We start from the raw sequence: 23391 nt of genomic DNA, 5'->3' as shown, positions 1-23391 counted from the left end.
AGTGCTGAAATTTTTGTCTCTCTTTTAGTCTTTTATTTTTTTTATGGATTATTTTGTTTTTTTTTGTTAATATTGAGAATACTCTTGTATAAGCTCAGAATCAAACTGGCGTATTAACTACGTGTTGCTCCTTTCAGGTCTTGCTACCAGCAGCTGGTCTCTTGCAACTGCAGGATGTGAAAAGGACTTGCTGTGAATTTTTGGAATCCCAGCTTCATCCGATCAACTGCTTGGGAATTCGTGCTTTTGCTGACATGCATGCATGCACAGATCTCTTGAACAAGGCCAACACATATGCAGGCAAGTTATCATTAGTATAGCATATAGCTTGAGATCTGTGTGCGTGGGCACACACAGGGTTCCATGCCCACCCAGTAGCCCCCAAAGAAAACAGAATTTTATCCAAGATATTGCAGACATGTATCTTCTGACAAAGAATGCATTTGATATGAATGTCTTTAAGAGAAATAGTATCCTGGCTGGAACATAGTTATAATAATAAAAAAGGCACAGCATCTTCATGGCCTATCAGTGCCACACAGGGTCCAGGCAATTTGTAATCCAGAAAAAAAAACTAGCTTGCTGACTTAAAATTTTGCACCATCACTTAGAGGAGGAAATCAGGAGAGAAGAGTTAAAATTCTGGCAACTGCCATAAGCCAAAGTCTATAGGAAGCTACATGGTGTAACAAAAAAGATGCAGGCTGAGGGCATGGAGCTATCTGTAGCCCCTGTACTGCACTGGCTAAGAAGCAGTAAACATACCATGATTATTGTGTTATCAACTTGTCTTTTGAAAATCCTACTCATCTAGCCCAAGAGTTGACATTTCCTACTGTAAAGGGTACCTTTAGTCCAGAGGTATTGAACTCATTTTCACCGGGGGCCACGTCAGCCTCACGGTTGCCTTCAAAGGGCTGAATGTAATTTTAGGACTGTAATGCATTTTTAGGAGTAATTTTAGGAGTAGCTACTTTTATATATTGTCCTAAAATTACATTTGGCCCTTTGAAGGCAATTGTGAAGCTGACGTGGCCCCCGGTGAAAATGAGTTTGACACCCTTGATATAGCCTCGTTTTTCTATCTTGACACGAAGTGAATAGAGGTGCATCTTGTAACTAGCCATATAGCTCAGTCAACAAAATTCTGCTTTCCTTGTAAGGAGCACTTGCCATTGGATTATCTGTCATTTTTTTTCTGAAAAAAATGTTCATGAAATACTTAATTTTAAGACTATGCCACTGATATCTGTAAGAGGACTGGCTCATGACAAAGCTTGACATTTTTGAAAATTAGATTCTCACTTTGCTTGCTGTTGTGAATGAAAAAGCAATTCTGTGGTAAAGTAACACTAGTGTTGTAGGTGGTTGACAAGGGAGAATAATTATTCTCTTTTTCTTGATGCTGGTAAGGCCTCAGGTGGAAAAATGCTGAACAAAACTTTAAGACAGATGCAAACAGGTTGAAGTGAATCCAAGGGTGTTTAACATTAACATATTAAGAAAACAGACTGACCTATGACAAAGGCTATGAGAGAAGAACATGCTTTCAGTCAAGAAACTAGGAGACTAGGAGGATGAGAAGGAATACAAATCTTCCTCTGCGTAAAAATGACTGAGAATGAGTAAGATTAATTCATGAGGTATTTTTAAAGTGATTTTATATATTAAGTTAAAGTTGAACTGTAAAAGTAATAAAGATCAGGCAAGCTGTCTGTGGAAGTCATGGACTCCCCACTGTTAGGCATCTGTAAATAAACTGGTTAGGCTAACTTCTGATTTGGGTTGATCTAACTCACTCCCGTGAGCAAAACTAGATGATTTGAAGTTCTTTCTAGGTTAAATTTCTATGATTCTGTGAAGGCTGAAATCCTTTTTTAAAATTTTTCTTTTATATTCCAAATGCATTTTCTGCTCTTGGAAACTGATATAAATGTATTTTCAGATCAAGTATTACTAAATTGGTAATTTTTAACGTAATAGATTAAAATCTTGTTTGACTGCTCTTGATGCCAAGACAGGTTGCATAATGTAGGTTACTAAAAAGCAAACAAAACATTGTGTAAGTTTTAAAGTTTGTAGCATAAAACTGAGACCAAAACTAAAGCTTTCAGTTTGTTCAAGTGGCAATGATCTCACTGTTCTTTTATATGTAGAGCGCCTCAGGGTCTTGGAGTCAATCCAAGACATTGCACTGAGGAATTACTTTTTAGTGGTTGCTTTTTTTGTAGTGAAAACTAAAAACAAAACAACCAACTGCTTTTATAGGGTTTAACTTACTAGCCAGATAAGTAGCACATTTTGATTAGAGCTTTGGCAGTGAATATTCAGCGAGTAGGACAAATTTGTTTGGAAATTCAGAAGTGGCGGGTTGCCAGAGGCTAAGAGTGACTCCCAGGTGTGCTCCTTACCTGCAGCTTACACTGTCTGCCCCATCCCTGATCTGTCACTGTCTCTTCAGTGTCTCTTGGATGTTTCACTTTTACTTCAGGTTCAGCAAAACTGAATTGCTTTCCATCTAATCTTCTTTCCCTTCTCCTTGTCTGCCTCTGTCACTGGTGACTTCAGCGTTTTACCAGTCATTCAGGTTCATAAACTTGACAACTTCAACTCTCCTCCACTATTTTCTCTCACCTGCTCAGTTGTGTGTTCCTCTATTTTGTTTCTTCTCTCCCTACCAAATCTACTCCATGTCATGTTTCCCTTTTGCTGCAATGTAAATCTATCTTTGTCGTGACTTCCTCTCTGCTAAGGTAATTTTACTGATTGTGCAATATTCCTTTTCCCCCTGGATCAAATTCCAACCTCTCATCCTTGGCATTTCCAGATCAGCAGAATTGCCCTCACTTGAATTTTTATTTCATCTCTCTCTCTACTACTTTCATGCTTTGAACTAACCTTCTCTCTCCTCCAAAATCAAACTGCTTTCCATTTCTGTCAAATTCCTCCAGAAACCACTTTCCTTGTCTATGCTTCCATTTTTGTCATTGTATTCTTGGCGTCCTGCTGGCCCATACCATGAGCTGCCAGCTCAACTCTTACTGTGTTTATGCTGTATCTGTGTGGCGAATTTTAAAGCAACCCACACTCTGTTCTTACTCTTGAGATAAATATGCTGTGCATAGTCAGGCTGTGAGCTATTTCATTATATTGCACTCTCTGCACTGCTTTCCTTAATCCCTAGCACTCTGTCAGGCTTAGTACAAGAGCAATACAGAAAAGAGAACTAAAAATGAAATACTCTGATACGACTGCAGACAAAAAAAACCCCATAGGATTGTGCTGCTTTTCATAACTTTTCTAAAATATACAGTGACAAATTAGCATCATTAAGAATTAGTACAGAGTTAGAAACTGAAGATTTTCCTGAAATAGAGCACTAAGTGCTTCAATGCATATATCTAGGTCCAAATAATAACTTTTTATTGCCTTGAGTAATTTTAGACCTTTACAAGGTCTAAACAGGATTTTGATGAATGCTTTCGGTTGCCTTAATTCCTAGAAAATGTGTTTTCCAGTACAGATCTTTTGTTTCCACTTCCAGGAGATTGTAGTATCTCCATCAAGAATGGATGCTTCAGGAAAAAAACAAAACTGCAGCAAACTCATATGATTAGATGTCTGTCAATAGAATCCTTGGTTACTGTCTTAAGTATGAAACTGAGGTTTACAAATCTGGCATACTTAGATTTTAGTCTAGGGAAATTGTATTCAAACTATTTATATATCAATTAAAAAAAAATTCAAAAGCTATTCAGGTTGGTTTTGAAAGTGCTAGCTTTTGTAATGCATATGTTACCAGAGAAGTTCGCATGTATGTGACTGAATGACTTTGTGATAACTGTGTTTGGACTGTTATGCAAAATGTTTTAATTAAGTCTTATTGTCTTTGAGTAATATAATATCCAATCCAAAAGAGTATCATATACCTTTCCAGGTCAGTGTTTTTCCTCTTGAATTTTCAAGCTTCTTACTGCCTGTATCTCAGCCATCATAGCCTGTTTTCCCCTCTGTTCTTTTCTTGAATAACTCTTGGTACATTGTCAAGGCTTTTTCTTACGACTGAAATTGTCTCAAAATTCTGAGCCAAAGATGAGTGGCTTTGCCATTTCAGAATTCGGCCTTGTGTCACAGAGAGACAGTCTCCCAGGAGCTGACATTTTGGGATTAAGGCTTCAGAAACCAGAATGAGTACAGAAGAGGATTATTAGATTGAAAAAGCAGTGAAAATATTTCCCTGCTAGAGAAAATCAAAAGCATTTGGATGTTTAACTTCTAGTCTTTATTTTATTATGCTTGCTATTTTATATTTAGGAAAAAGAGGCAGGAAGATACTTCTGGTAATAGACAATGACAGCAAGGTTACGTACAACGTGGAGATAAATAGGTAAAGCCTTTTGATGAAGAGGGGTATGCCATCTTGGACTAGAGAGGCACTTGCTCAGTGCTTAGGCCTTGATATTTCTTAATTGCAACCGAAGAAGAATAATAATGTACTTCCACTCACCGTATAGACCAATGCAGCCTTTGGAATCATTGGATAATTTGTGGAAGAAGTGTCTTTTGAGGACCAGCTTTACATGGCAAACCTTGGCTTTTAGCATTGCACTGATGAGATGTCGAAGAAACTTTTTTAATGGAACCTTAGCATGTACTGTGAAGCAGGGATTGAGGTGTTGTACTTAACTGTGGGGTGCAGCGTTCTTGGTGTGGTGCTCTGAATTTAAAACTTTGAGCACTAACTAGACTCGGAACCATGTATGTCTTCTGTAGACTATTCTCGTGTACATTCGTATGCATGAGATTGAAAGGATGTAGTTAGCAGAATCGTTCTTACGATTCTATTCTGAGTAGCAACGTCTGTTGCTATGCTTCTGTTACCCTGGCTGCTATGAATTTCATGGTGTTCTCAAAAGAAGTTATTTAAGCATAAAAGTGACAAGTAAATCAGTTTTTTTTTTTTTCAAAAAAAAAGGATTCTGTAATCTTCAGCTTCTGCTGGTTCTCCAACTGGCAGAGCTTGAATCTGTCCCTCTGTAATAAGGCTGTGGTTTCTGCTTCACCAGTGACTTATGTTAGGCCATTAGCAAAGACCTTTGTCTCGAGCCAGAAAAACCCACAATATGACATTGTGAATTAAAGCAATAGTTTAAAAATCTAATTCTTCCTAAATATTTTTGTTTCATCTGCTTGAGAAATTATTGTTGTTCCTTTAAGTGAATGCAGGGCTTAGATCTCTCCAAGCTCCCATGCTCTGCATTGCTCTAAAACAAGAGGTTATCAGTTCAGAAAGAAGCTACGTAATCATTATCTCTTTTGTGTAATGGAAATACTTGGCCTCAACCAGACAAAAGACACTTAGGAGACTTGATATATTTGATTGTGATATTTTGTTTCACAGACTAGTATATGTTGGATTACTGTTATAAAAGGATCTAGGGAATATGGGGATTTCACCCTTTTTCCAGCTGCAACCTCTGACACTGATAAGCTCTGGTCATGTTTTTCATATAATGTGGCTTTGGGAAATCTTTACAAGAAGACTTCTGAAAGTGCATGAAATGTTAAAAAGATTTCTGGAAATGGATATTAAGTATCAACAGCTGCCAGAACACCTTAGAAAAATGTTAGAAAATGACTGAGGCATGATGATGGAACAGAAATTTAGGAAGTCTTGAATGTCATACACAAACACTGACAACAACCACAGTCATAACACGTAAAAGAGAGGAGGGGTTACAGTCTCTTATTTTTGGCCATCATGGTTCTCTGAAAGGTTTTTAACCTGATGGAGCTTCAACAGACCTTTGCTTCTGTATTTGTTTATTCCATTTAGTAAAGGCAGTTCAGCCAGAGAAGCTCTGACTGTAGGTATATAAATAAATGAAATAGTGTTTGAATTAATCACAATTGCTTATAGCATAAAATGTCCTGTGCAGATTTCGGATGTAGTGTTTCTTCCTATGTAACTGAAAAATAAAAAGTTAGTGACAGTATCTTTATGACCAGCTAGACCTTGTGCCTTTCAGGTCGAAGAGGTAGGTCAAGCACTTACTGCTGCTGTGTGTATGTCGAACTCATGTCTCCAGACTCATAACGCAAAATACCAAAAACCAGTACTTTCACAGCTCCTATTGTCTTCCTTTGCTCTCCATGCTGGCATCATTTATTATACATGCAAACATTTTGTTTACTAGCTCCTCTCATGTTGTTAAGAACTTCCTTTTGTCCTTTTAGTTTGTCCCTGAAGTCCCATCCTACTGGTACAGGGCAGACAAGGACAGATCTTCAGCTATTCAAACAGAAACTGTCTCTATAGGTTGTGAAAATGTGAAAATCTGTTTTTCATATGCAATTGGAACAGATATTTTAGAAATGTCCTAAAATGGAAGGGATTTTTTTTTAAAGGCAGATTTTAGTTTTGATAATAAAGAAGTAGGATCCTACTTGCTTAGGAAGTGGGACTTGGGGAGCTAAGTCTCTGCAGCTCTGCAGCTTGTTTCCAGGCTGCCAGCTGGCTTCAGTATCTGGGTGAAGTGGCAACAAGCAGTGCAGGATTCCAGTATGAATTTGGCAAAGTTTCACACTATGTGGAAAATTCTGATTGGGGGGGGAGGGAAAAAAGGTATTTTGTTTACTTATGAAAACTTCCAGCCATATAGTTCTATCTTTTTGCTTATTTAGGAGCTGTTAATGAAGAAAGAAGTATATTACCTAATGAAACAAACCAAGCTAATTTGAGATTTTGCAGGAGACAGATGCATGAAATATTTAATCGTGTCATAAGTTTCATGATATTTGATGTTAATATCTCCAGATTATTGAAGCTTTCAGGATGTGAGCAATAATATTGGATAATTTAAATCCTAACTCAGGAGGAAAAAAAATACATGCACCCCCAATACTATTTTTCTCTCATATTTATTGGAAAAAGAGAATCTAAGTGGGATTTTTGGAAGTCTTAGTACTGTATAATATTATTTTCAAGAAGTTAATGTCCTTCTTGTTAAAAGGAAGCAAAAAGTTTGAATTTCATAAGCATTATTTTTATATATAATAAAAGAATGCCATCTGTCTTCAGCACTTGACCAGCTTTAGATAAATTGCTGTTGGCAGATTTATTTGGTGTTTTTGCATTCCCTTGTTCTTTTTCAGTTTCCAATTGTTTTGAATAATCCATTTAGCTCTAATTTCAATTGGCCTCTGCCAAAAGGTTATCTATCAATCAGTGTAAGATGGTCTCCTTGGCAACAAGAGATCTGATTTTTAAGATACAGGTTATTTCACCTCATCTCTTTTTTTGATGACTAAAATTTAGATAGCAATCTACTCTCATATTTGTCTCTTTTTTTTTTATTTTCCTGTAATTCATTCAGCTGAAGATTTATTTCTGGGTATTGCTTGAGAGCCTGAGCCTGTAGCTACTGAATGAGAAGTTTGTTTTAATATCTCCTTTTTTCACTCTTCTTTCTTATCTTGGCTGCGTGCCTTGTTTTATATTTTAAGCACAGAGTCTGACATCCAGTAAAATAGCCTTAGCTTTTGTTGAAGTTCTGTCTGTTTTTTTTTTCCAGATTTTCTTTTACAGTTCTCTTCCTAGTATGAAAACAGGAGACAGCACCATGTTCATTGTGAATATTCTCAGCTTCTACTTTTTGGGTTTAGATGCTGGGTCTTTTCCTATTTAGAGCATGTCATAAAGCTAAATCAACTTTTAAAAAGCAAGGCTTTTGTATATAAGCCTGTAAAATCAAGTGGGTATTTCTAGTTTACGAAGTGTATCCTGTTGGATCAGCTTTCTTGGGGGAAGATGAACAAGGCTTCTGAACCTCAGATTTGTTTGAGACCTGGATCATGCTTCTTCCTAACTCAGCTTCTGAGTACAGTCAGGCATGCTGTTTTGTGACACTGTCACTTGAAATTTGGAGTTTATCATAAAACTAATTTATGCAAATTACATTTCCCAATTTCTATTTGCCATATGCAAATAGTAAAAATAATCAGATACTTATTTCAATAATTGTACCTTGGAAAATTCTACTTCAGCTTAAGACCCTGCGTATTTGTAGTCTTAAAGCAACCAGACAAAAATTTGTAAGGAGTGGAAAAGTAATGGTGGTGTTTTAAAAATCAGTAGTATTTCTCCTCATCCTTTCTCTCCCATTGCCTGGAATATGGCAGAAAATACTACACATCCATAATACAAGAATGCTGCAGGATTGAAGGGACAGGTAGTAATGATTGCATGAATCAAAAGGCTGGTAGGATGAGGGACTGAAAAGGCAAGGACTGTCTACTTAAAACAGAGATGAAGGCTAAAAGGAATATAGAATAATTAATGATTTTCAGTAGAAAAGTTTCAGCTTTCCCTATCATTGTATTCAGGATATTCCATGAAAACCGTTCAATGGTAAACTGGGTGTTAAATTTAAATGTGGGCCTTTTTGTTCAATGAGATTGTGGCATTATTACTACAGTAAGGTGTTAAAGAATTTACCAGGATTCAAGGCGACTGGATTGTATCTCACTAAATTTATTGTTTAGTAAATTGTGGTTAAGGTAAGATATCATCCTTCTGGCTACCATTCTCTCATCTTCCATGGTTATAGTAAGACCTTTATGGGAGGAGCTTATTTTGTTATCAGACATTTCATACATATTCCTGGACTTTTGTCTGAAGCAATTTGTGCTGCCTGGTTCAAGGAACAAGATGCTGAACTAGATAAAGGACATGAATTATACTGTGTTGGATTTACCTTTTTATGCTGTCTAATCTTTAGTTTAGTGCAATAAAAGCTGTTGTACCCTGCAAAGTCAACCTGAAAAATTTAAAGACTATTTGATCTCTAAGCATTCAACATTATTTAACTTTTTTTTTTTTAAAACATATTAAGGCAGTTTGTCAAGCATGGATTCTTAACTATAGTAGCACTAGAGAAGGCTTTATAAAGTTCTTTAGTTTGAATATGCTTTATGATCTTTCTTTACTTGGTCTAATTTTGAGTGGATTCTTAAATTCCCATTAACAGTTGTTCCTTCTAACTTCTGTTAAGGATAACTGAAGAGGGGGAGAATAACCTTTAAGTGGATGGAGCTGCTTTTTATGCAACTGAATGGCTTAAAAAGCAATCTTAGGGAAGCGAGAGGACAACTGAATAACTGAATGACAACATGATAAAGATACAAGCTCTATGTTATAATGTCTCATTCTACAACTAAAGCATTGATTTTTATCAGTTTTGTTTACTTTGAGGCATTTAAAAACAAGCAAACAAACAAACAAAAAAAAAACAACACCCACAACCAACCAACCATAAAAAAAACCCCCAAATCCAAAACCAACCAACCACCAAAGACCCCACAAATAAACAAAGCACTTGAGGAAAAACTACACATCTTGTTGTAGATATTGTGCTATGTAATATTTTTATGACCTTGGAGAAGCTCTGAGAGATGCAACAGTAATCAGACCTGTTGTTTGATTTGACCTATATTAGATTGCAAAACTTCTGGTTAGTTCTAATGTATCAGCCATTGTTCATGTTGAACTGCACATTTAAAACATTTGTCAACAGCACAGAGGGCATATACTTTTTCTGTGATCTTTTTTGCTGTGTTTGTATGTACAAAGATAGCAAAATGAGATTTAAGTAATTGTCAACGACAAGGGCTGAGATGAGCCAGTGCTGAAAATGTTAAATTTCTATGATTGTGCTACTTTTAGTATTATGTGTTTTAGTACTTCAATTATTTTTAAGAATTTTTAAATACAAAAGCCGCTTGTGAGACCAGGCTTTAACCTATAGAAGATATTTTAAGTTAAGGTATCGCTTCTATATATGACAAAATAGCAGATATATTGACTTGTTTTCTCTATTTTTCCTCTGCTGCTTCAATGCTTATTGTGGGATACCACTGTAAGTTAGAGTATTGCTTTTCCTCCAAACAGAACAGCACTTTTCTGATGTCGTTCTTAGTGAAGAATACCTCAATCTTGGTGTCGAGCAAGTGTGCAGTCTTATATCCAGTGACAAGCTCACAATTGCCTCAGAAGAGAAGGTAAGACCAGCTGGGTCCCAGTATTCTTTTTATTCTTTGGGGTGAGAGAGTGAAGTGCTCTTACTGCACTTGTGCACTTGTTTGGATGCGTTGTTTCCTCGGTGAAGTTAGGCATGTATTGTCCTCATGGTTAAAGGATTTTTCCCAAAACTGTTGACAATTTTTCCCAAGTGTTGTCAGTCTGATGTTGAAAATTATTCTCAACTCTTAAAAATCCTAAAACAGTATTAAATCACATAACCATTTGTTGTTTGAAAAAATGGAAACAAAATTAAATGCAAAACGCTTCTTATGTTTTAGCAGAACAAACAGGACACATGCTGTGAGTCACATACACAGGAGTTTGGTTTACCAAGAGATAAATAACTCAAAAATAGTAGTTTGAAGAGGAAGTGTATGCCAGATACTGACTTAAACATCAGCAGTCTCACAAAAATATTAAAGCTCTGTATGTGTATGTGGGCTGTCAACCCTGACTGAAGAAATGTGGGTTGCAAAAGGAGATGGCTGGGTAGCTTGGTGTAACCACACTTGACTTTAAATATATGTGTTGGTTCACCTTTAGCTAGATCTCCTTCTGTTAAAGCCATTTTTGAAACTCTCTGATCTTCACTGAGCCTAGTGCATCTCTTTGAACCTCTAAGGGTTTACAAGTTGTAAAAGTATTCATTTTTTAATCCAGTTGTGATCAATTTAAAATATGTTTGTTTTCTTTTTTCCAAGGAGTATATAGTTGTACTAACACCTCTGTTCAAAAGAGGCTAAATTGTATTCAAAAGCATGTTTGAATACTGATTTGTATGGCTAGGTAGTGTTTCATGTTAAAAACTTTTGAAATTTTGAATCTAAGAGCTATCTGCTTAAACCACAACTAGCAAAGTCATGTTGCTGTTCCCAAAATACCCTGAAGGTCCAGTTTTATCACTTTGATTTTGATACCTGTGATGCTGCTTCTGTGGATTATAATTAAGGTTTTAATGTTCTAGTGCATGACAAGCTGCTGTGCAATAGAGGAGAAACTAGGCTTGAGTACTCTTCCCATAAGACTCAGTGATGACAAGTCATTTGAATGATGAGGTGGCAGGTCAGTTTTCCAAGAAAGGAAGAAAAGTATGAGGATTGTAATATCCCTGCTGCTGTGTTGTTTGTTTACCTAGTTTTATTGGATTTTCAGTATCAATGAAATTATTGTGTGCATTTTGTCGATGTAGTGCAGGTATTCTTGAAACGTCAGTAGAGGGGTGACGTAAAAAGAGACTGGCTATTGCATCTTCAGAATTTAGTAGTGGGTAAATATAGAAATAATGGGAGCTGTAACTGGTGTTGTCTTCTTTCACGTTAGGAATTTTAGTATAAGCAAAAACTGGTTTTTGGAGGCATACTGCTATTTACTGAATTTGTAAGTCAAAGGGACTCGCATTTGTTTGTTTCCTGGAAGGTATTTGAAGCAGTGATAGCGTGGGTTAACCATGACAAAGATGTCAGGCAGGAGCTAATGGCACGCCTGATGGAGCATGTTCGGCTGCCTTTGCTTTCCCGCGAATATTTAGTTCAGGTAAGCAAAAAAGGAATACTAATTCTTCTGCATGTGAACATTCCAGTTTCTTTTTTTAATGCCAGATGGATAATTCTAAATTTAAATAGTGTAATGCAGTGTGTCACTGAAAGTAGAAATAACCACCCAGCCACCATTACACATGTACATGCACGCACACACACAGAGTCAAAGGAAGGATTGCCACATAGCAGATATCCCATATAAGTCATTTATCTGTTTGGCTGGCTACTTGTCATGCTACAATAGTAATTTGAATGATTTAATTAGCTGAGATCAGGTTAGGTTTCATTTTTAATATGATATTTAATACAACACTTTGTAAGTGAATTTTAAATTTCAGAATTGAATCTATTGTCTAAGTTAGTTAGGACTTGCTGATAAAGGAAACAGTTCTTTAGCTGGTTCAGATATAATACATTTTTTCAACTTTTATAAGATCATTTGAATATTTAGGTGTCGGGTCAAATATTTAAGATTGAAAATACCAGTTCGCTATTAACATGGGTTAGTAGGTATAGTAGCAGTCTGGTAGATGTTTATTTTAAAAATCCTGGGTTTGTGGTATTAATTTTTTCCACTTCATGTGGGTTGTTTTGGGGTTTTTTTGGTGTTATGTTTTTTTTTTTGCTTTTGTGGGTTTTCATGTTTTCTTTTGCTGTTGTGGTTTTTTATTGTTGTGAGGTTGTCTACTAGTTTGTTAAATTCTTTTCCCCACTCACACCTTAGTGTGTTCTGTACTCTGTATTTGAAAAGTCAGTAAATGTGCTTGATTATGAGGAAATAATTTGCCTTGCCTAACTGTTTCTTCTACTCACTAATGAAGAGAACAAACTTTTTTTGCAGTGACTGCATATTGCCATCACATAAATTCATGTCTAACTAGTTAAACTACAATCTAAAAAAATCAGAGTAATCTGCATTTGTGTGATATAACACAGACTTTATTACATTTCAGATTATTTGTGTTTCACTTCCTTAACATGCTCAGACCTTGTTAAACTTCTATTAATAAACAGAGAGTTGAAGAAGAAATATTGGTTAAGAACAGCAGTGCTTGTAAAGATTACCTCATTGAAGCGATGAAGTATCACTTGCTGCCAACTGAGCAACGAGCATTGATGAAGAGCACTCGGACGAAACTGAGAACACCTGCTAGCCTTCCAAAAGTAAGACTGTTATTTTTCCAGTGTACTTATTTCTTCAAACTCTATTTTAACTTATTTCATGAGGACATGACTGTCACTTGGGGTATTCCCGTAAAATTGTTTATCACAAAAATGTAACAAGTGACTACCTTTATACTCCATACTACTTGTGATATAGATGTTTTAGTCTCCCATCTTCAGCATTTGAGAAATATAAGAAATATACAGTTGTAGGCCTGGTGTTACAGCAGAAGTAAGCCTGTTTCTTTGAAACAACAAAATCCTAACAAAGACTGATGCTTCTGAGTGGGGGCATTTATTCATTTTTAGCTAAATATAGTCTTTTGTTCATTTTAGAAGAAGAAAATGAAACAAACATCTGTTATTATCTTATTCTCTATGAAATAAAGAAGTTTATCCTCATAGTACTATTATGGCAACTGCAGTAATGGAATAAGAGGTTCCATTCAGCAGATTTAGTACATTTCTCTCAAAGGGAATGTTCCATTGAGCACCATAGATGTTGAGTTCTCATACTTGAGGTCAGAGTAGGATGTGAAGAATCAGCAGGATCTACCCTATTCATGGAAGCTCTATCTGGACTCTAATTGCTTCCTGGTTTTCTAGTTCAGATATTTCCTCTGGACACAATGATTACAAATTGCATGTGTTTTTTAAAAAAAATTATTTTTGCCTGGTTTGCAAGATTCAAATTTCTTATTTAGGAGAAGCATCCTTTAATTATTTCTTGTACAGAAGCTTGTTTTACTTTTTGACACTTTTTTGATCTCTCAGGTTCTCTCATATATGCAAATAATTTTAAAAAGATTGTCTCCCTTTTAGTTGATGATGGTAGTTGGAGGACAGGCACCAAAGGCAATTCGCAGTGTTGAATGCTATGATTTTAAAGAAGAACGCTGGCATCAGGTGGCTGAATTGCCTTCCAGAAGATGTAGAGCAGGTAAATGATACCTCATTTTTTGTTGCAGTTGGTAATGCTTCAGAATTAGGCGTCTGTATGAAGTATCGTATGTTCTTTCAAACAGTACTTAAAATATTTATCTGGAAAGTGCTAAGCCTTGACTTCAGTGATCATCCTTAAAATTCTAATTACTTGCTGATCTGGAACAATACAAGTTTGATAACTTGATCTTAAGTTGTGCTTCAGTTTGTAATCTCTAGAAAAAACTGCTTTATTAGCTCCCATAGATGCAGAGGATAAATAAATTTAAGTATTACTGCATTATAGCAATGAGTAATTTTACTATTAAAATACCCTATTATTATTAAATGGGATGAAAAATGTGAAGAAGTGACAAATCAATACCAAAAATGTGAAAATGTGATCTTAAAGCAACCGAGATACCTCAGCAAGAAGAAATTCAGCAAGCACGATATTCAGAAGTGTGAGCTATTAGTAACAAAAAGTGTCAGAATTTCTAGTGCTTAATCTGAATGAAACATGGCTCTAGGATACTGTCAAAAGCCTGGTAGTATAGTACTGTAAATTGTGTATCTGCATCCTTAGGACAGAATGGGATAAAATTAAATGACAAAGAGACTAAACCACTCATCTTTCATCCCTGTTTCCCTGCTCTAGGAATGGTGTACATGGGAGGCATGGTTTATGCTGTTGGTGGTTTCAATGGTTCTTTGAGAGTTCGCACAGTAGATTCCTATGATCCGGTGAAGGACCAGTGGACAAGCGTTGCCAATATGCAAGACAGGAGAAGCACACTGGGAGCAGCTGTATTAAATGGCCTTCTTTATGCTGTGGGAGGATTTGATGGGAGTACAGGTATTTTTGCCTTTATACACTGCTGATTAGCTTTAACTAATCTTGACATAATCGTATCAAATTTGATTATCTCTTTCCTGGTAGCTGTGATGGCACCAAGCATGAGGGCAGCCTGGTGTGGAATCTGCTTTAGTGGTTGTGTCTTTCTACCTGAACAGTGGACTGTTCACTCCTGTCAAAGAGTTTAGGCTCAGTGACTAGTGAAACTTTGACAAGTTCCTTTTCAGTATTCTTTTTGTAGTCAGAGTCCTTAACATGTGGGAGATGTGAGCAGAAAAATTACCTTTTATCCTGTTTTCATATGAAATATCCCTCTGTGTTTTCACGTAGTACTGTAAATAGGATTACAAACAGCTTTCTCTGACTTGTGGGAAGGCTTTGGACATACACTATTCATTCTGTTCACAGATACAGCAAACCATTTAAGCAGAAAAGATCCTCTTCCTTAATAACGGTTATTGAAGCTTATGTAGGAAAGCACATTGTGACTTAATTAAAAAGAAAGAAAAAAATTCAGGGAGTAATTTTTCAGAGTTGCACGAAAGCTTTTATTAGTTTGCCCACTTTCAGACACCGAGAATGGGTTGACTGAAATTTGCTACCTAAAGGACATCAGTTGTGCCTTTTGCACAGTAATTAGCAGTCCTTAAAATTAAATAATTTGAATTTTCAGATATGAAGAATTTTCCAGAAGGTAGACAGTATGTTGCACCTAGATTTATAGAGAAAATAATGTTATATTGTCTTCGTAGGTTTATCATCAGTCGAAGTTTACAACTTGAAGACTAATGAATGGTTTCACGTAGCTCCAATGAACACAAGAAGAAGTAGTGTTGGTGTAGGTGTTGTTGGAGGTAAGTTGACAACTGATATTAAAAAGAATGGGGGAGGCAATGCAATATTTTTTTTTTTTTCTCGCTTTTGAAAACATACTTCAGATTTGTATTTTTGCTCAACCTTGTAATGCAAATGGTACAAACAATAGGTAATAATTCTACTTGGTTTTGACCAGCTTTTAGTATAGTTGTTTTAATTTTTTTTCAGAGCTTCACTTGTGTCTGAGGCCAACTGAGGAAAAGCTTGCTAAGCGTGCATGCTCTAGGTTACCCATGCCAGCAAAGCTAGAGAGCCCGGTTACTGAAGCTATGACCTTATGAATTGGTTTTTAGTGCTGTAGCACTGCAGTGTTGTAAACTCTGTTATCTGTGGCTGACTGTGCTGGTTGCACGCTGGGGATGATCTCAAGGACAGTGCCAGGAAAAGTGTTGACTTGTGAGTCAGCTTGGTGGTGAACAGCCTGGATGTTGCTTGCACAATGCGGACCTGGGCTGGCTTGTGGGCCTTGAAACAGTTTTAGGTGTGTGTTTTAACTTCTGTTTCTGATCTGAAAATGCAGACTGTACAAGTAACTTTCCTCTGAACTTTCTAAGAGGCCTATTTTTGAGCTCCCAGTGTTGGACATACTTGACTTGGCTTGTTTTTGAACAATTTTTAATTAAAACCAGGGTAAAGTACCATTGTATTTCAGCTAGGCAATTTAAAATCTTTTGACTCACGTTGTTCTTGTTAGACACTGTCTGCCTTTACGTCCTGAACTTGACAAGAACTATAATGTATTATGTTAAACTAATTACAAAATAGAAACTCAGTAACTGATTGACAACAGGTACTGGTAAATACCTGAGAGAGAACAATGTACCTTCAGAGAATGATGACTTCTCTTCAACCTGTGTACCAGGATAGTCTATGTGCATTAGAAACTGGTAGGTGTCTGTTGGTTGCCCTTTCTAGGCAAACTGTATGCTGTTGGTGGCTACGATGGGGCGTCACGTCAGTGCCTTAGTTCGGTAGAATGCTATGACGCCAATACAAATGAGTGGACCTACGTTGCAGAAATGAGCACTAGACGGAGTGGAGCAGGTGAGTGGTGAAGAAACAACTATCCTTGTAAAACTGAAGTTAGTTTGTGGTTTTAAAATGTATCTAAAAACATCAAAGGTAAGCTGAAGTCTGCGTCTGATGGAATCTGTTAGTCTCAGATGGCTGATAAAATGCAGGTTATAAATACAAAACTATCCAATATAGTAAGATTCAGTCTGTTAATAGTAAATCTCTTTCCTTGCTTTTTCATACTTTTCATATTCCTCCTTTTCCCATAACTGTTTATGTTTTTAACATACAGACTAATATGCATGGATTGTGACAATTTAATATCATTTAAATACTGAAGTATCAAAATCTAGATGGCCAGGGTGAAAACATGTCATTTCTTCAAAGATGTCTTTTTGCCAGTGTAGGGCTGATTTTTCTGATGGCGTTTTCAGGTTGACTTTACGTGTGAACTATGACTAGATTTCCACCTCTTTGGAGGACTTGTTCCGCATTCTGATTCACTGCAGGAAGTTTTGTCCTTGTTCATTCTTAAGTTTGTATTACTGGTTTCATCCTATTACTTCCACTTATGTACCCTTTGTTTCATCTTCAGTAATTCTTCTCATCACCTGGTGTTTACATCCTTTGGATATGTATAGGCTACTACATGTTATCCTTTCTTATTGTTAGCCAAGGTATATCCATTTATTTATTTATAATTTTTTTTTTTTTTTTAAATTTTTTTTCCTTCTTGAAATTCTGAGTATGTATATTTCTCTTTAAAGACATCAAAAGTGCCTGTGGTATTTGCTTTTGTTTAATGAAATGATGCTTCCACAGCTCCAAATTGACTTGAGCATTTTCATTATCTATTTATATTATGGACTCAAAACTCATTTGCTGTTTACTGTCCTCTATTTGTCTTTTGGTATTTCAGGTTTTCTCAACTCGCAGAAGTTGTTTTATTTCTCTAGATCTGTTCCCATGGACTTTTTCAAGTCAAATTACATGATATTATATCTCTACATTTATTTTTTTAGTTGTTTAAGTAACTTTTTTGTCAATGGTGCTTTTTAGCAACATCCTTCAAATACCTAGTGGTGATTGCATTAATGTGCTTCATAATTGGAAGAGTTGTTGCTACAAATAAAACTGGATGGACTTCTAGTGTGCTCAGTAGATGATTAATAGTTATCCCAACTTTACATCTTGCCTTCCATTATTCTTTATTAACTCTGAACAGTTTTTAATCCATGTAATGATGTTTAAATTAAGTCCAAATTGTTTCAAAAGAAATATATAAAAGTACTAAAATAATTACTATAAGTAAGATATTTATTTTGGGATACTTCCATTATAACCTCACAAAATCAGAAGTTGATATGTCTCATTGCTAAATGCAGTGTTTTGATTGTATTTCTAAACTAAATCTGTGATGTTAATAAAGAAACATTATACTCTGTACCTTGAGAAAACATCATTGTCTTGTGAAACTTCTAGTTAGTCTTTGCATCTTGGAAGTAAATTCTGGATTAAAAACTGGCCAGAGTTGCCTACTCTGGTCTAATATCAGCAAGTTTTGAGGATAACTTTTTATATAAATGGGCAATTACAAGTATCATTATAAGGACAAAAGTGTTGGTTGTGACAAAGTTTCATTTTGCAATCTGCCTGCACAGCCATTTTACCTCAGCTTTTTTTTTTTTTTTTAATATTCTGGTTTTGCGAATTATCGTCGTGCTTGTAGCCTGTTTAAACTCTATATATTTTCAGATTTTTAAAAAAATATTGTATTACTTCTGCAACTCTGAAATTTAGTGCCTTAGATACACTAACTACTGGGATCTTTCTGCCCCTCTCCTCCCTCTCCTTGTCCCAGAGTTCAGGACCGTGTTTGTTTACTCAACTCTCTGCTGCCTTTTACCTTGCCCTCTGATGAAAAAAAGATTGGAGAGGAAAAGTAAATATTGCCAGTTACTTCAGATTTATATAATTGAGTTAAATAATCAACATCCTTCTGTGCTATTCTGTTAAATACATGGAAAATTACATTTTTGCATGGGGAAGGAATGGGTGGTAATGTGAAAATCCTGACTATTGATTGAGCTTGGCTGTAGTGGCCAAATATCCCAAACCACCAGAATTGTTTCAACTGGTCATCAGTCCTGGTGGTGTTATGGGTGCTAACTAAAGAGAATTTTGTTCCTATGTGAAACCTTTGATCTCTGGTCATCATCGTAAGGAACATAAGCCCATCTCTTCTGTTCCCACTGCTTCAGCTTCATTGAAAAACTTCAGAGGTTAACCTTCAGTTATTCTTCTTTAGTACAAATCTCAGTTGATCAATACGGGGACAGATCTGTTTCCAGCAGCATACTGGGATGAGGAACTTCAGTTTCAGATAGAGGCCATTTGGGAGGGATGAGAGATATAAGACAGGGTCCTGAAAAATGGGCAGGAAAGAAAAATTAACAAAGAAAGGAGAACTCAGAAGACGACAACAAGAGGATACAGACGGAAGGAACAAGAAATAAGGTAGGACATGGAAACTGGGTGTGGGATTGAGGGAAAATGAAGCGCCAAAGAGGAATGGAGGACATGATTAAAAATGAGGAGCTATCAAAGAAAATATGGCGATGTGGCAGAGAGAAAACTCTACACACTGAATAGAAAGGTTGGTAACTATACAGAAAGCCTGGGTGGGGAGGCTTTATATCACAGCACATATTTAAACTAAAAATCTTAGCTCTTCTTCTAGCTCTGTGATGTTTAATGCTACAAAAGATGAATGTTGTATTATCCTGTCTGATAATGTGATCAGAGCGGGAGAAAGAAAAGCTGTCACGCTATACTGTGACGTGATAGCTAGAAACAATAGTAGTAAAAGGAATTAAATTAACTGGGAAGGATATGGGGAAATGTTAGTAGTGAATATCACCGATAAAGCATTAGATAGCATGATTTATAACTCAGTGTCCTATTAAGAAGCTATTTTTCAGTCTTGCAGTACCAATGAACTCTTCCATGTTTCTTCCCCTTTTTCCTTCAATTATTAAAACATGTCTTTTTAAAAAGAAAATTTAGTTATTTCAGCAGGAGTCATTTCTCTCCCCATATAGGAATGGCTCTTACATACCATATCAGTGATATGTTTTCAAAGATATTTCAGCTGGCTATTAAGGTCTTGGAGTTCTTTTTTATTTAACCCAATATTTCTTTTTCTCTGACTTAACTAGTCTTTTGCATTCAAGCTCTGCCCTTTCCATGGAACCCTTTAAGAACTATGGTTGCAAATCTGTATCTCAGCTTTGAGTTTCATAATCTTAAATATGGCATATATTAGATTTCCCAATGTACTTCCATAGTTGTGTTTTTTCGATTGTCTTTATGGTCCATCACTCACAAATTTTAATGCAAAAAACCACCCCTGCATTTTTGAACATCTATTATGTTTCGGTTCTAATAGTGCTTTATGAAGTTGAGGAATAAATAAACAGACCTTCCTTCCTGCTTACCCTATTACCATCTTTCTAATATGTACAGCCCAATTAGCAAGTAGATATAGACTAGCTTTATTTCTTCCTTCATCCCAAGCTTACAGATTGATAACATCTTGTTGTGAAGGAGACCCTTTAATATCCTTTTGGATATTTTGATAACTGGAGCTTGGTTCAAGGAAGCTTGGTGTTCTCCAAATCTTGGAGGAGGAATGTGCTCACTCTGTTTACTTTTGTTTCATAAATGTTTACCAGGTATTCTAACACCTAAGTGGAAACATCCCTGTTGCATAATGTCTAACCATTCAGCTTTTATCCTCTGTACCACACAGTTTTTACTTTCTAAAAATTCACTTACGCTTTATCATCTTGTCAGATTTCTGTTATGCTGGCTGAGCACACTGTCTCATTTACTGTCACTTCTAATTAGTCCTAGATTTCAACAGTCTTCATTTTCCTGCACATCACTTTTTGTCCAAAATTTTCTAAGTCTTCTGTTGCAGAGCAGCTTTGTTCTTTGTGTGCTGCAATATGGTTGATGGACAAACAAGATATTTAATTAGTGCCTTGCTGTAGTTACTGTCTTTTTGCTTTAATGCATCCTGACCCAAATGTTTTCTGAAATAGTTCTTAACACTGACTGGATGAAGGATTTATGTTAGTGGACATAATATTTACTGTTTCTTCTTTGTATCAGTCAAACCATTCTCTGGTTAATTTTGGGTATTTTCATATGTTTGCAGGTGTTGGTGTGTTAAACAATTTATTGTATGCAGTAGGTGGTCACGATGGTCCTTTGGTAAGAAAAAGTGTTGAAGTGTTTGATCCTGTGGCCAGTACGTGGAAGCAGGTTGCAGACATGAACATGTGCAGAAGGAACGCAGGTATACGCTACAATTACTTTGACATAGTGGTAAGATCATTTAGTGTAAATGGCATGTTCCTGCATTTCTGCTGCTTTCATGATGTCACAGAATAGAAAACATAATTTATGGGGTGAGAAAGCCAATTGCTAATCTTCATATTGGTTTCCCATCTCTTTTTAGGTGTTTGTGCTGTAAATGGTCTCTTGTATGTCGTTGGAGGAGATGATGGTTCCTGTAATTTATCAACAGTGGAATATTATAATCCAACAACTGATAAATGGACCGTTGTATCATCTTGTATGAGTACAGGAAGGAGCTATGCAGGTAATGTATATAGATATTTTTTAACAGTCTTTACAGTACAACAGCTACAAAATTTGACAAATCATCCACACAAAGTCCTGCGTAAGGTAAAACCTAAGATACTGGAACACGTCTGAAGAATCTGATGGCATGTTTTGAATTATGACTTAAAACAATTATTCACTACAAGGAAAAAAATGGTATTAAACTGTACTGAAAATGGATTTAACATGTAAGTGGCGAGTCAGAAAGATGATTCTGGCAGGATCAGACCTTTTTTTTTAACAAGGGATTTGTGTCTCAATCTACAGAGATCCATTTCTGAAGTTCCTTTGGGACTTGATATTTAGGAAACAAGGGCTGTTTCAGGTATCTTTTCCTTCAATAACTGGAGTTTCTCAAAGGAGTTATTAAGTGAACGTTAAGGACGTGCTTAACTTACAATAAACTTCAGTAATGGCAAGTTTTTCCAAGTCACAGAAACTTTCAGAACTTTGTACTGACTCAGACAACTTTCAGAGAGAAGTTAGGGAAAATATGGACACTGATGTTGGTACAATTTTTTGATGTTATGCTAATTGCAAGGTATTATAATAATACTTGATTTTAATCTTCTTGAATTTCTTTGAAATACTACCTAAAGATTTATGCCTTTTTTTTCCTCACTGTAGGCGTTACAGTTATTGACAAACCATTATGATCAATAAAGGGATTTTCAACTCGATTATGCACTAGAAGCAGCCTTCAACAAGTGTATTTGAAGTGACTGAGTCTCTAAGCACTTCTCTACTTGTAGCTGCACCTTGAGTCACAGTGGAAGATGTGACTGTCTACAATTACAGATGACAGATGATGAAGATTACTCTAGGCAGAAGCAATGTGTAGGATTATCCTGCAGTTGAGCAGAAGCTGATTGAATTTTTGAAGTCTAGTGGACCATTTCTTTTTTATAGCAAAGTCTTAAAAAAAAAAAGCACCACTTTCATAAGGACCGACTTAGGTCAGTCATGACTGAGAAATGGATTGTCAGTGAAGAATGGTGTGTATTCTGGTGAAAGTAAATTTTTGTCTTATTTTTTCCAGAGACTAATAAATATATTTAAAGAAATGAACTGTCAGTCTTCATAGTAGGTATTGAATCCCACCTCAGTAATTCAAGCTGGCATGGGGTAAATTTGTTTCCTTTTATAAAACTTTTGTTACATAAATATAATATGTGCATATGTTTGTGTGAGCATAAGTTGCTTTCTATTGAATTCTTCAAAACCTGATTTTACTATTTATAATTTGGCACAGTACTTTGAATATGCCAGTACTATGTTGTAAAACAGAGTTGTATTTTTTGATATGTAATAATGCTTAACACTACTAATTCCCACTGAAGGAGATCAGAGATGGTATAACAGTTCTTGAACAGGTGTAATTTCAAGTTTTTTTTTAATAAAAATGTTGTCTGCACTTACGTTTTTTTTTTTTCCCTGTTAAATTTGGGTCACATTTAGATGTTACTGCTTTCTTACCTTTTTATCCGAAAGGTGATTTGGCATGAAAATAACTGAAAATTTATAATGAATGTACAAAATTGTGTTGAACTTGCATGGTACTAAGGCCTATTTATGCGTGTAACCTTAGCTTCTTTCAGCTAATATCTGACTATACTGTACATGGCCATGCTTACAAAGCAGCTCATTTTTATTCATTCTTGGATGGCCTCCTTTTAACATTACCAAAGTTATTGTCATATTTGAGACATTTTCTTCAAATAAAAGTTTGTATATTGTTTCCTAATGGCAACAAGTTGCTTAAAACTTGTGTTTCTCAATACAAGTCTCAAACCAAATAATCTTCTTGACATTGTTGAAGTTGGTTTTGTGGGTTTTTTGTTTGTTTGTTTTGTTTTTTATTATTTTTATTTTTAATTGTTAAAAACTGGGGGGCTGGAGGAGACAGGGGTTGCTGTTCTCTAAATCTGAATGCAAGGAAATGGAAAAAAATTGTTGAGGTTTAGGAACTGGTCATGTAAATATCACTGGTTTGCTCCAGGTGTGTTTCTGAAAGCTTCGGTTTTCAGTTAAGGTAGTGGCCACTTTTAAGTTCCAGTGAAACTATTTGAGCTGTGGAATTAGTATGATGGTTAAGAATAGCAAAGATTTTTTGCCAGGTGCTGAAATTAAATGGATGATTGTACTTTTACTGTTGATATTGTACGATGCATCGTGTGTTTGCAATAGTGGGTTTCACTAGAATCATTTTATTTGAATTGTGCATTTGTATTATTTGTAGAATTTTACCT

General features: G+C 35.9%; 1 protein-coding gene across 8 annotated transcripts in view; it reads left to right on the top strand.

Moving 5' to 3' along the window:
• Positions 1–22895, top strand: part of KLHL2 (kelch like family member 2) — a 57756-nt gene extending 34861 nt beyond the window's left edge. For 6 of the 8 annotated variants that reach the window (XM_065061392.1, XM_065061393.1, XM_065061390.1 and 3 more), the window contains 11 exons: positions 138–300; positions 9950–10059; positions 11498–11614; positions 12634–12783; positions 13606–13723; positions 14363–14560; positions 15313–15414; positions 16352–16480; positions 20673–20813; positions 20976–21119; positions 21770–22895. In XM_065061392.1, coding sequence (XP_064917464.1) covers positions 138–300; positions 9950–10059; positions 11498–11614; positions 12634–12783; positions 13606–13723; positions 14363–14560; positions 15313–15414; positions 16352–16480; positions 20673–20813; positions 20976–21119; positions 21770–21798 — 1401 coding nt within the window. In that variant the 3' untranslated portion in view covers positions 21799–22895. Of the gene's footprint in view, positions 1–137; positions 301–9949; positions 10060–11497; positions 11615–12633; positions 12784–13605; positions 13724–14362; positions 14561–15312; positions 15415–16351; positions 16481–17369; positions 20814–20975; positions 21120–21769 lie in introns of those variants that run through there. The other 2 variants (XR_010472280.1, XM_065061391.1) reach the window with 2 other exon arrangements.
• Positions 22896–23391: the final 496 nt, after the last annotated feature.

This window comes from Columba livia, chromosome 4 (genome assembly GCF_036013475.1).
Source record: "Columba livia isolate bColLiv1 breed racing homer chromosome 4, bColLiv1.pat.W.v2, whole genome shotgun sequence".
In the NCBI taxonomy this organism is placed as follows: Eukaryota; Metazoa; Chordata; class Aves; order Columbiformes; family Columbidae; genus Columba; species Columba livia.
The sequence above is the reverse complement of the archived record's forward strand: the minus strand, read 5'-3'. Positions and strand labels throughout refer to the sequence as shown.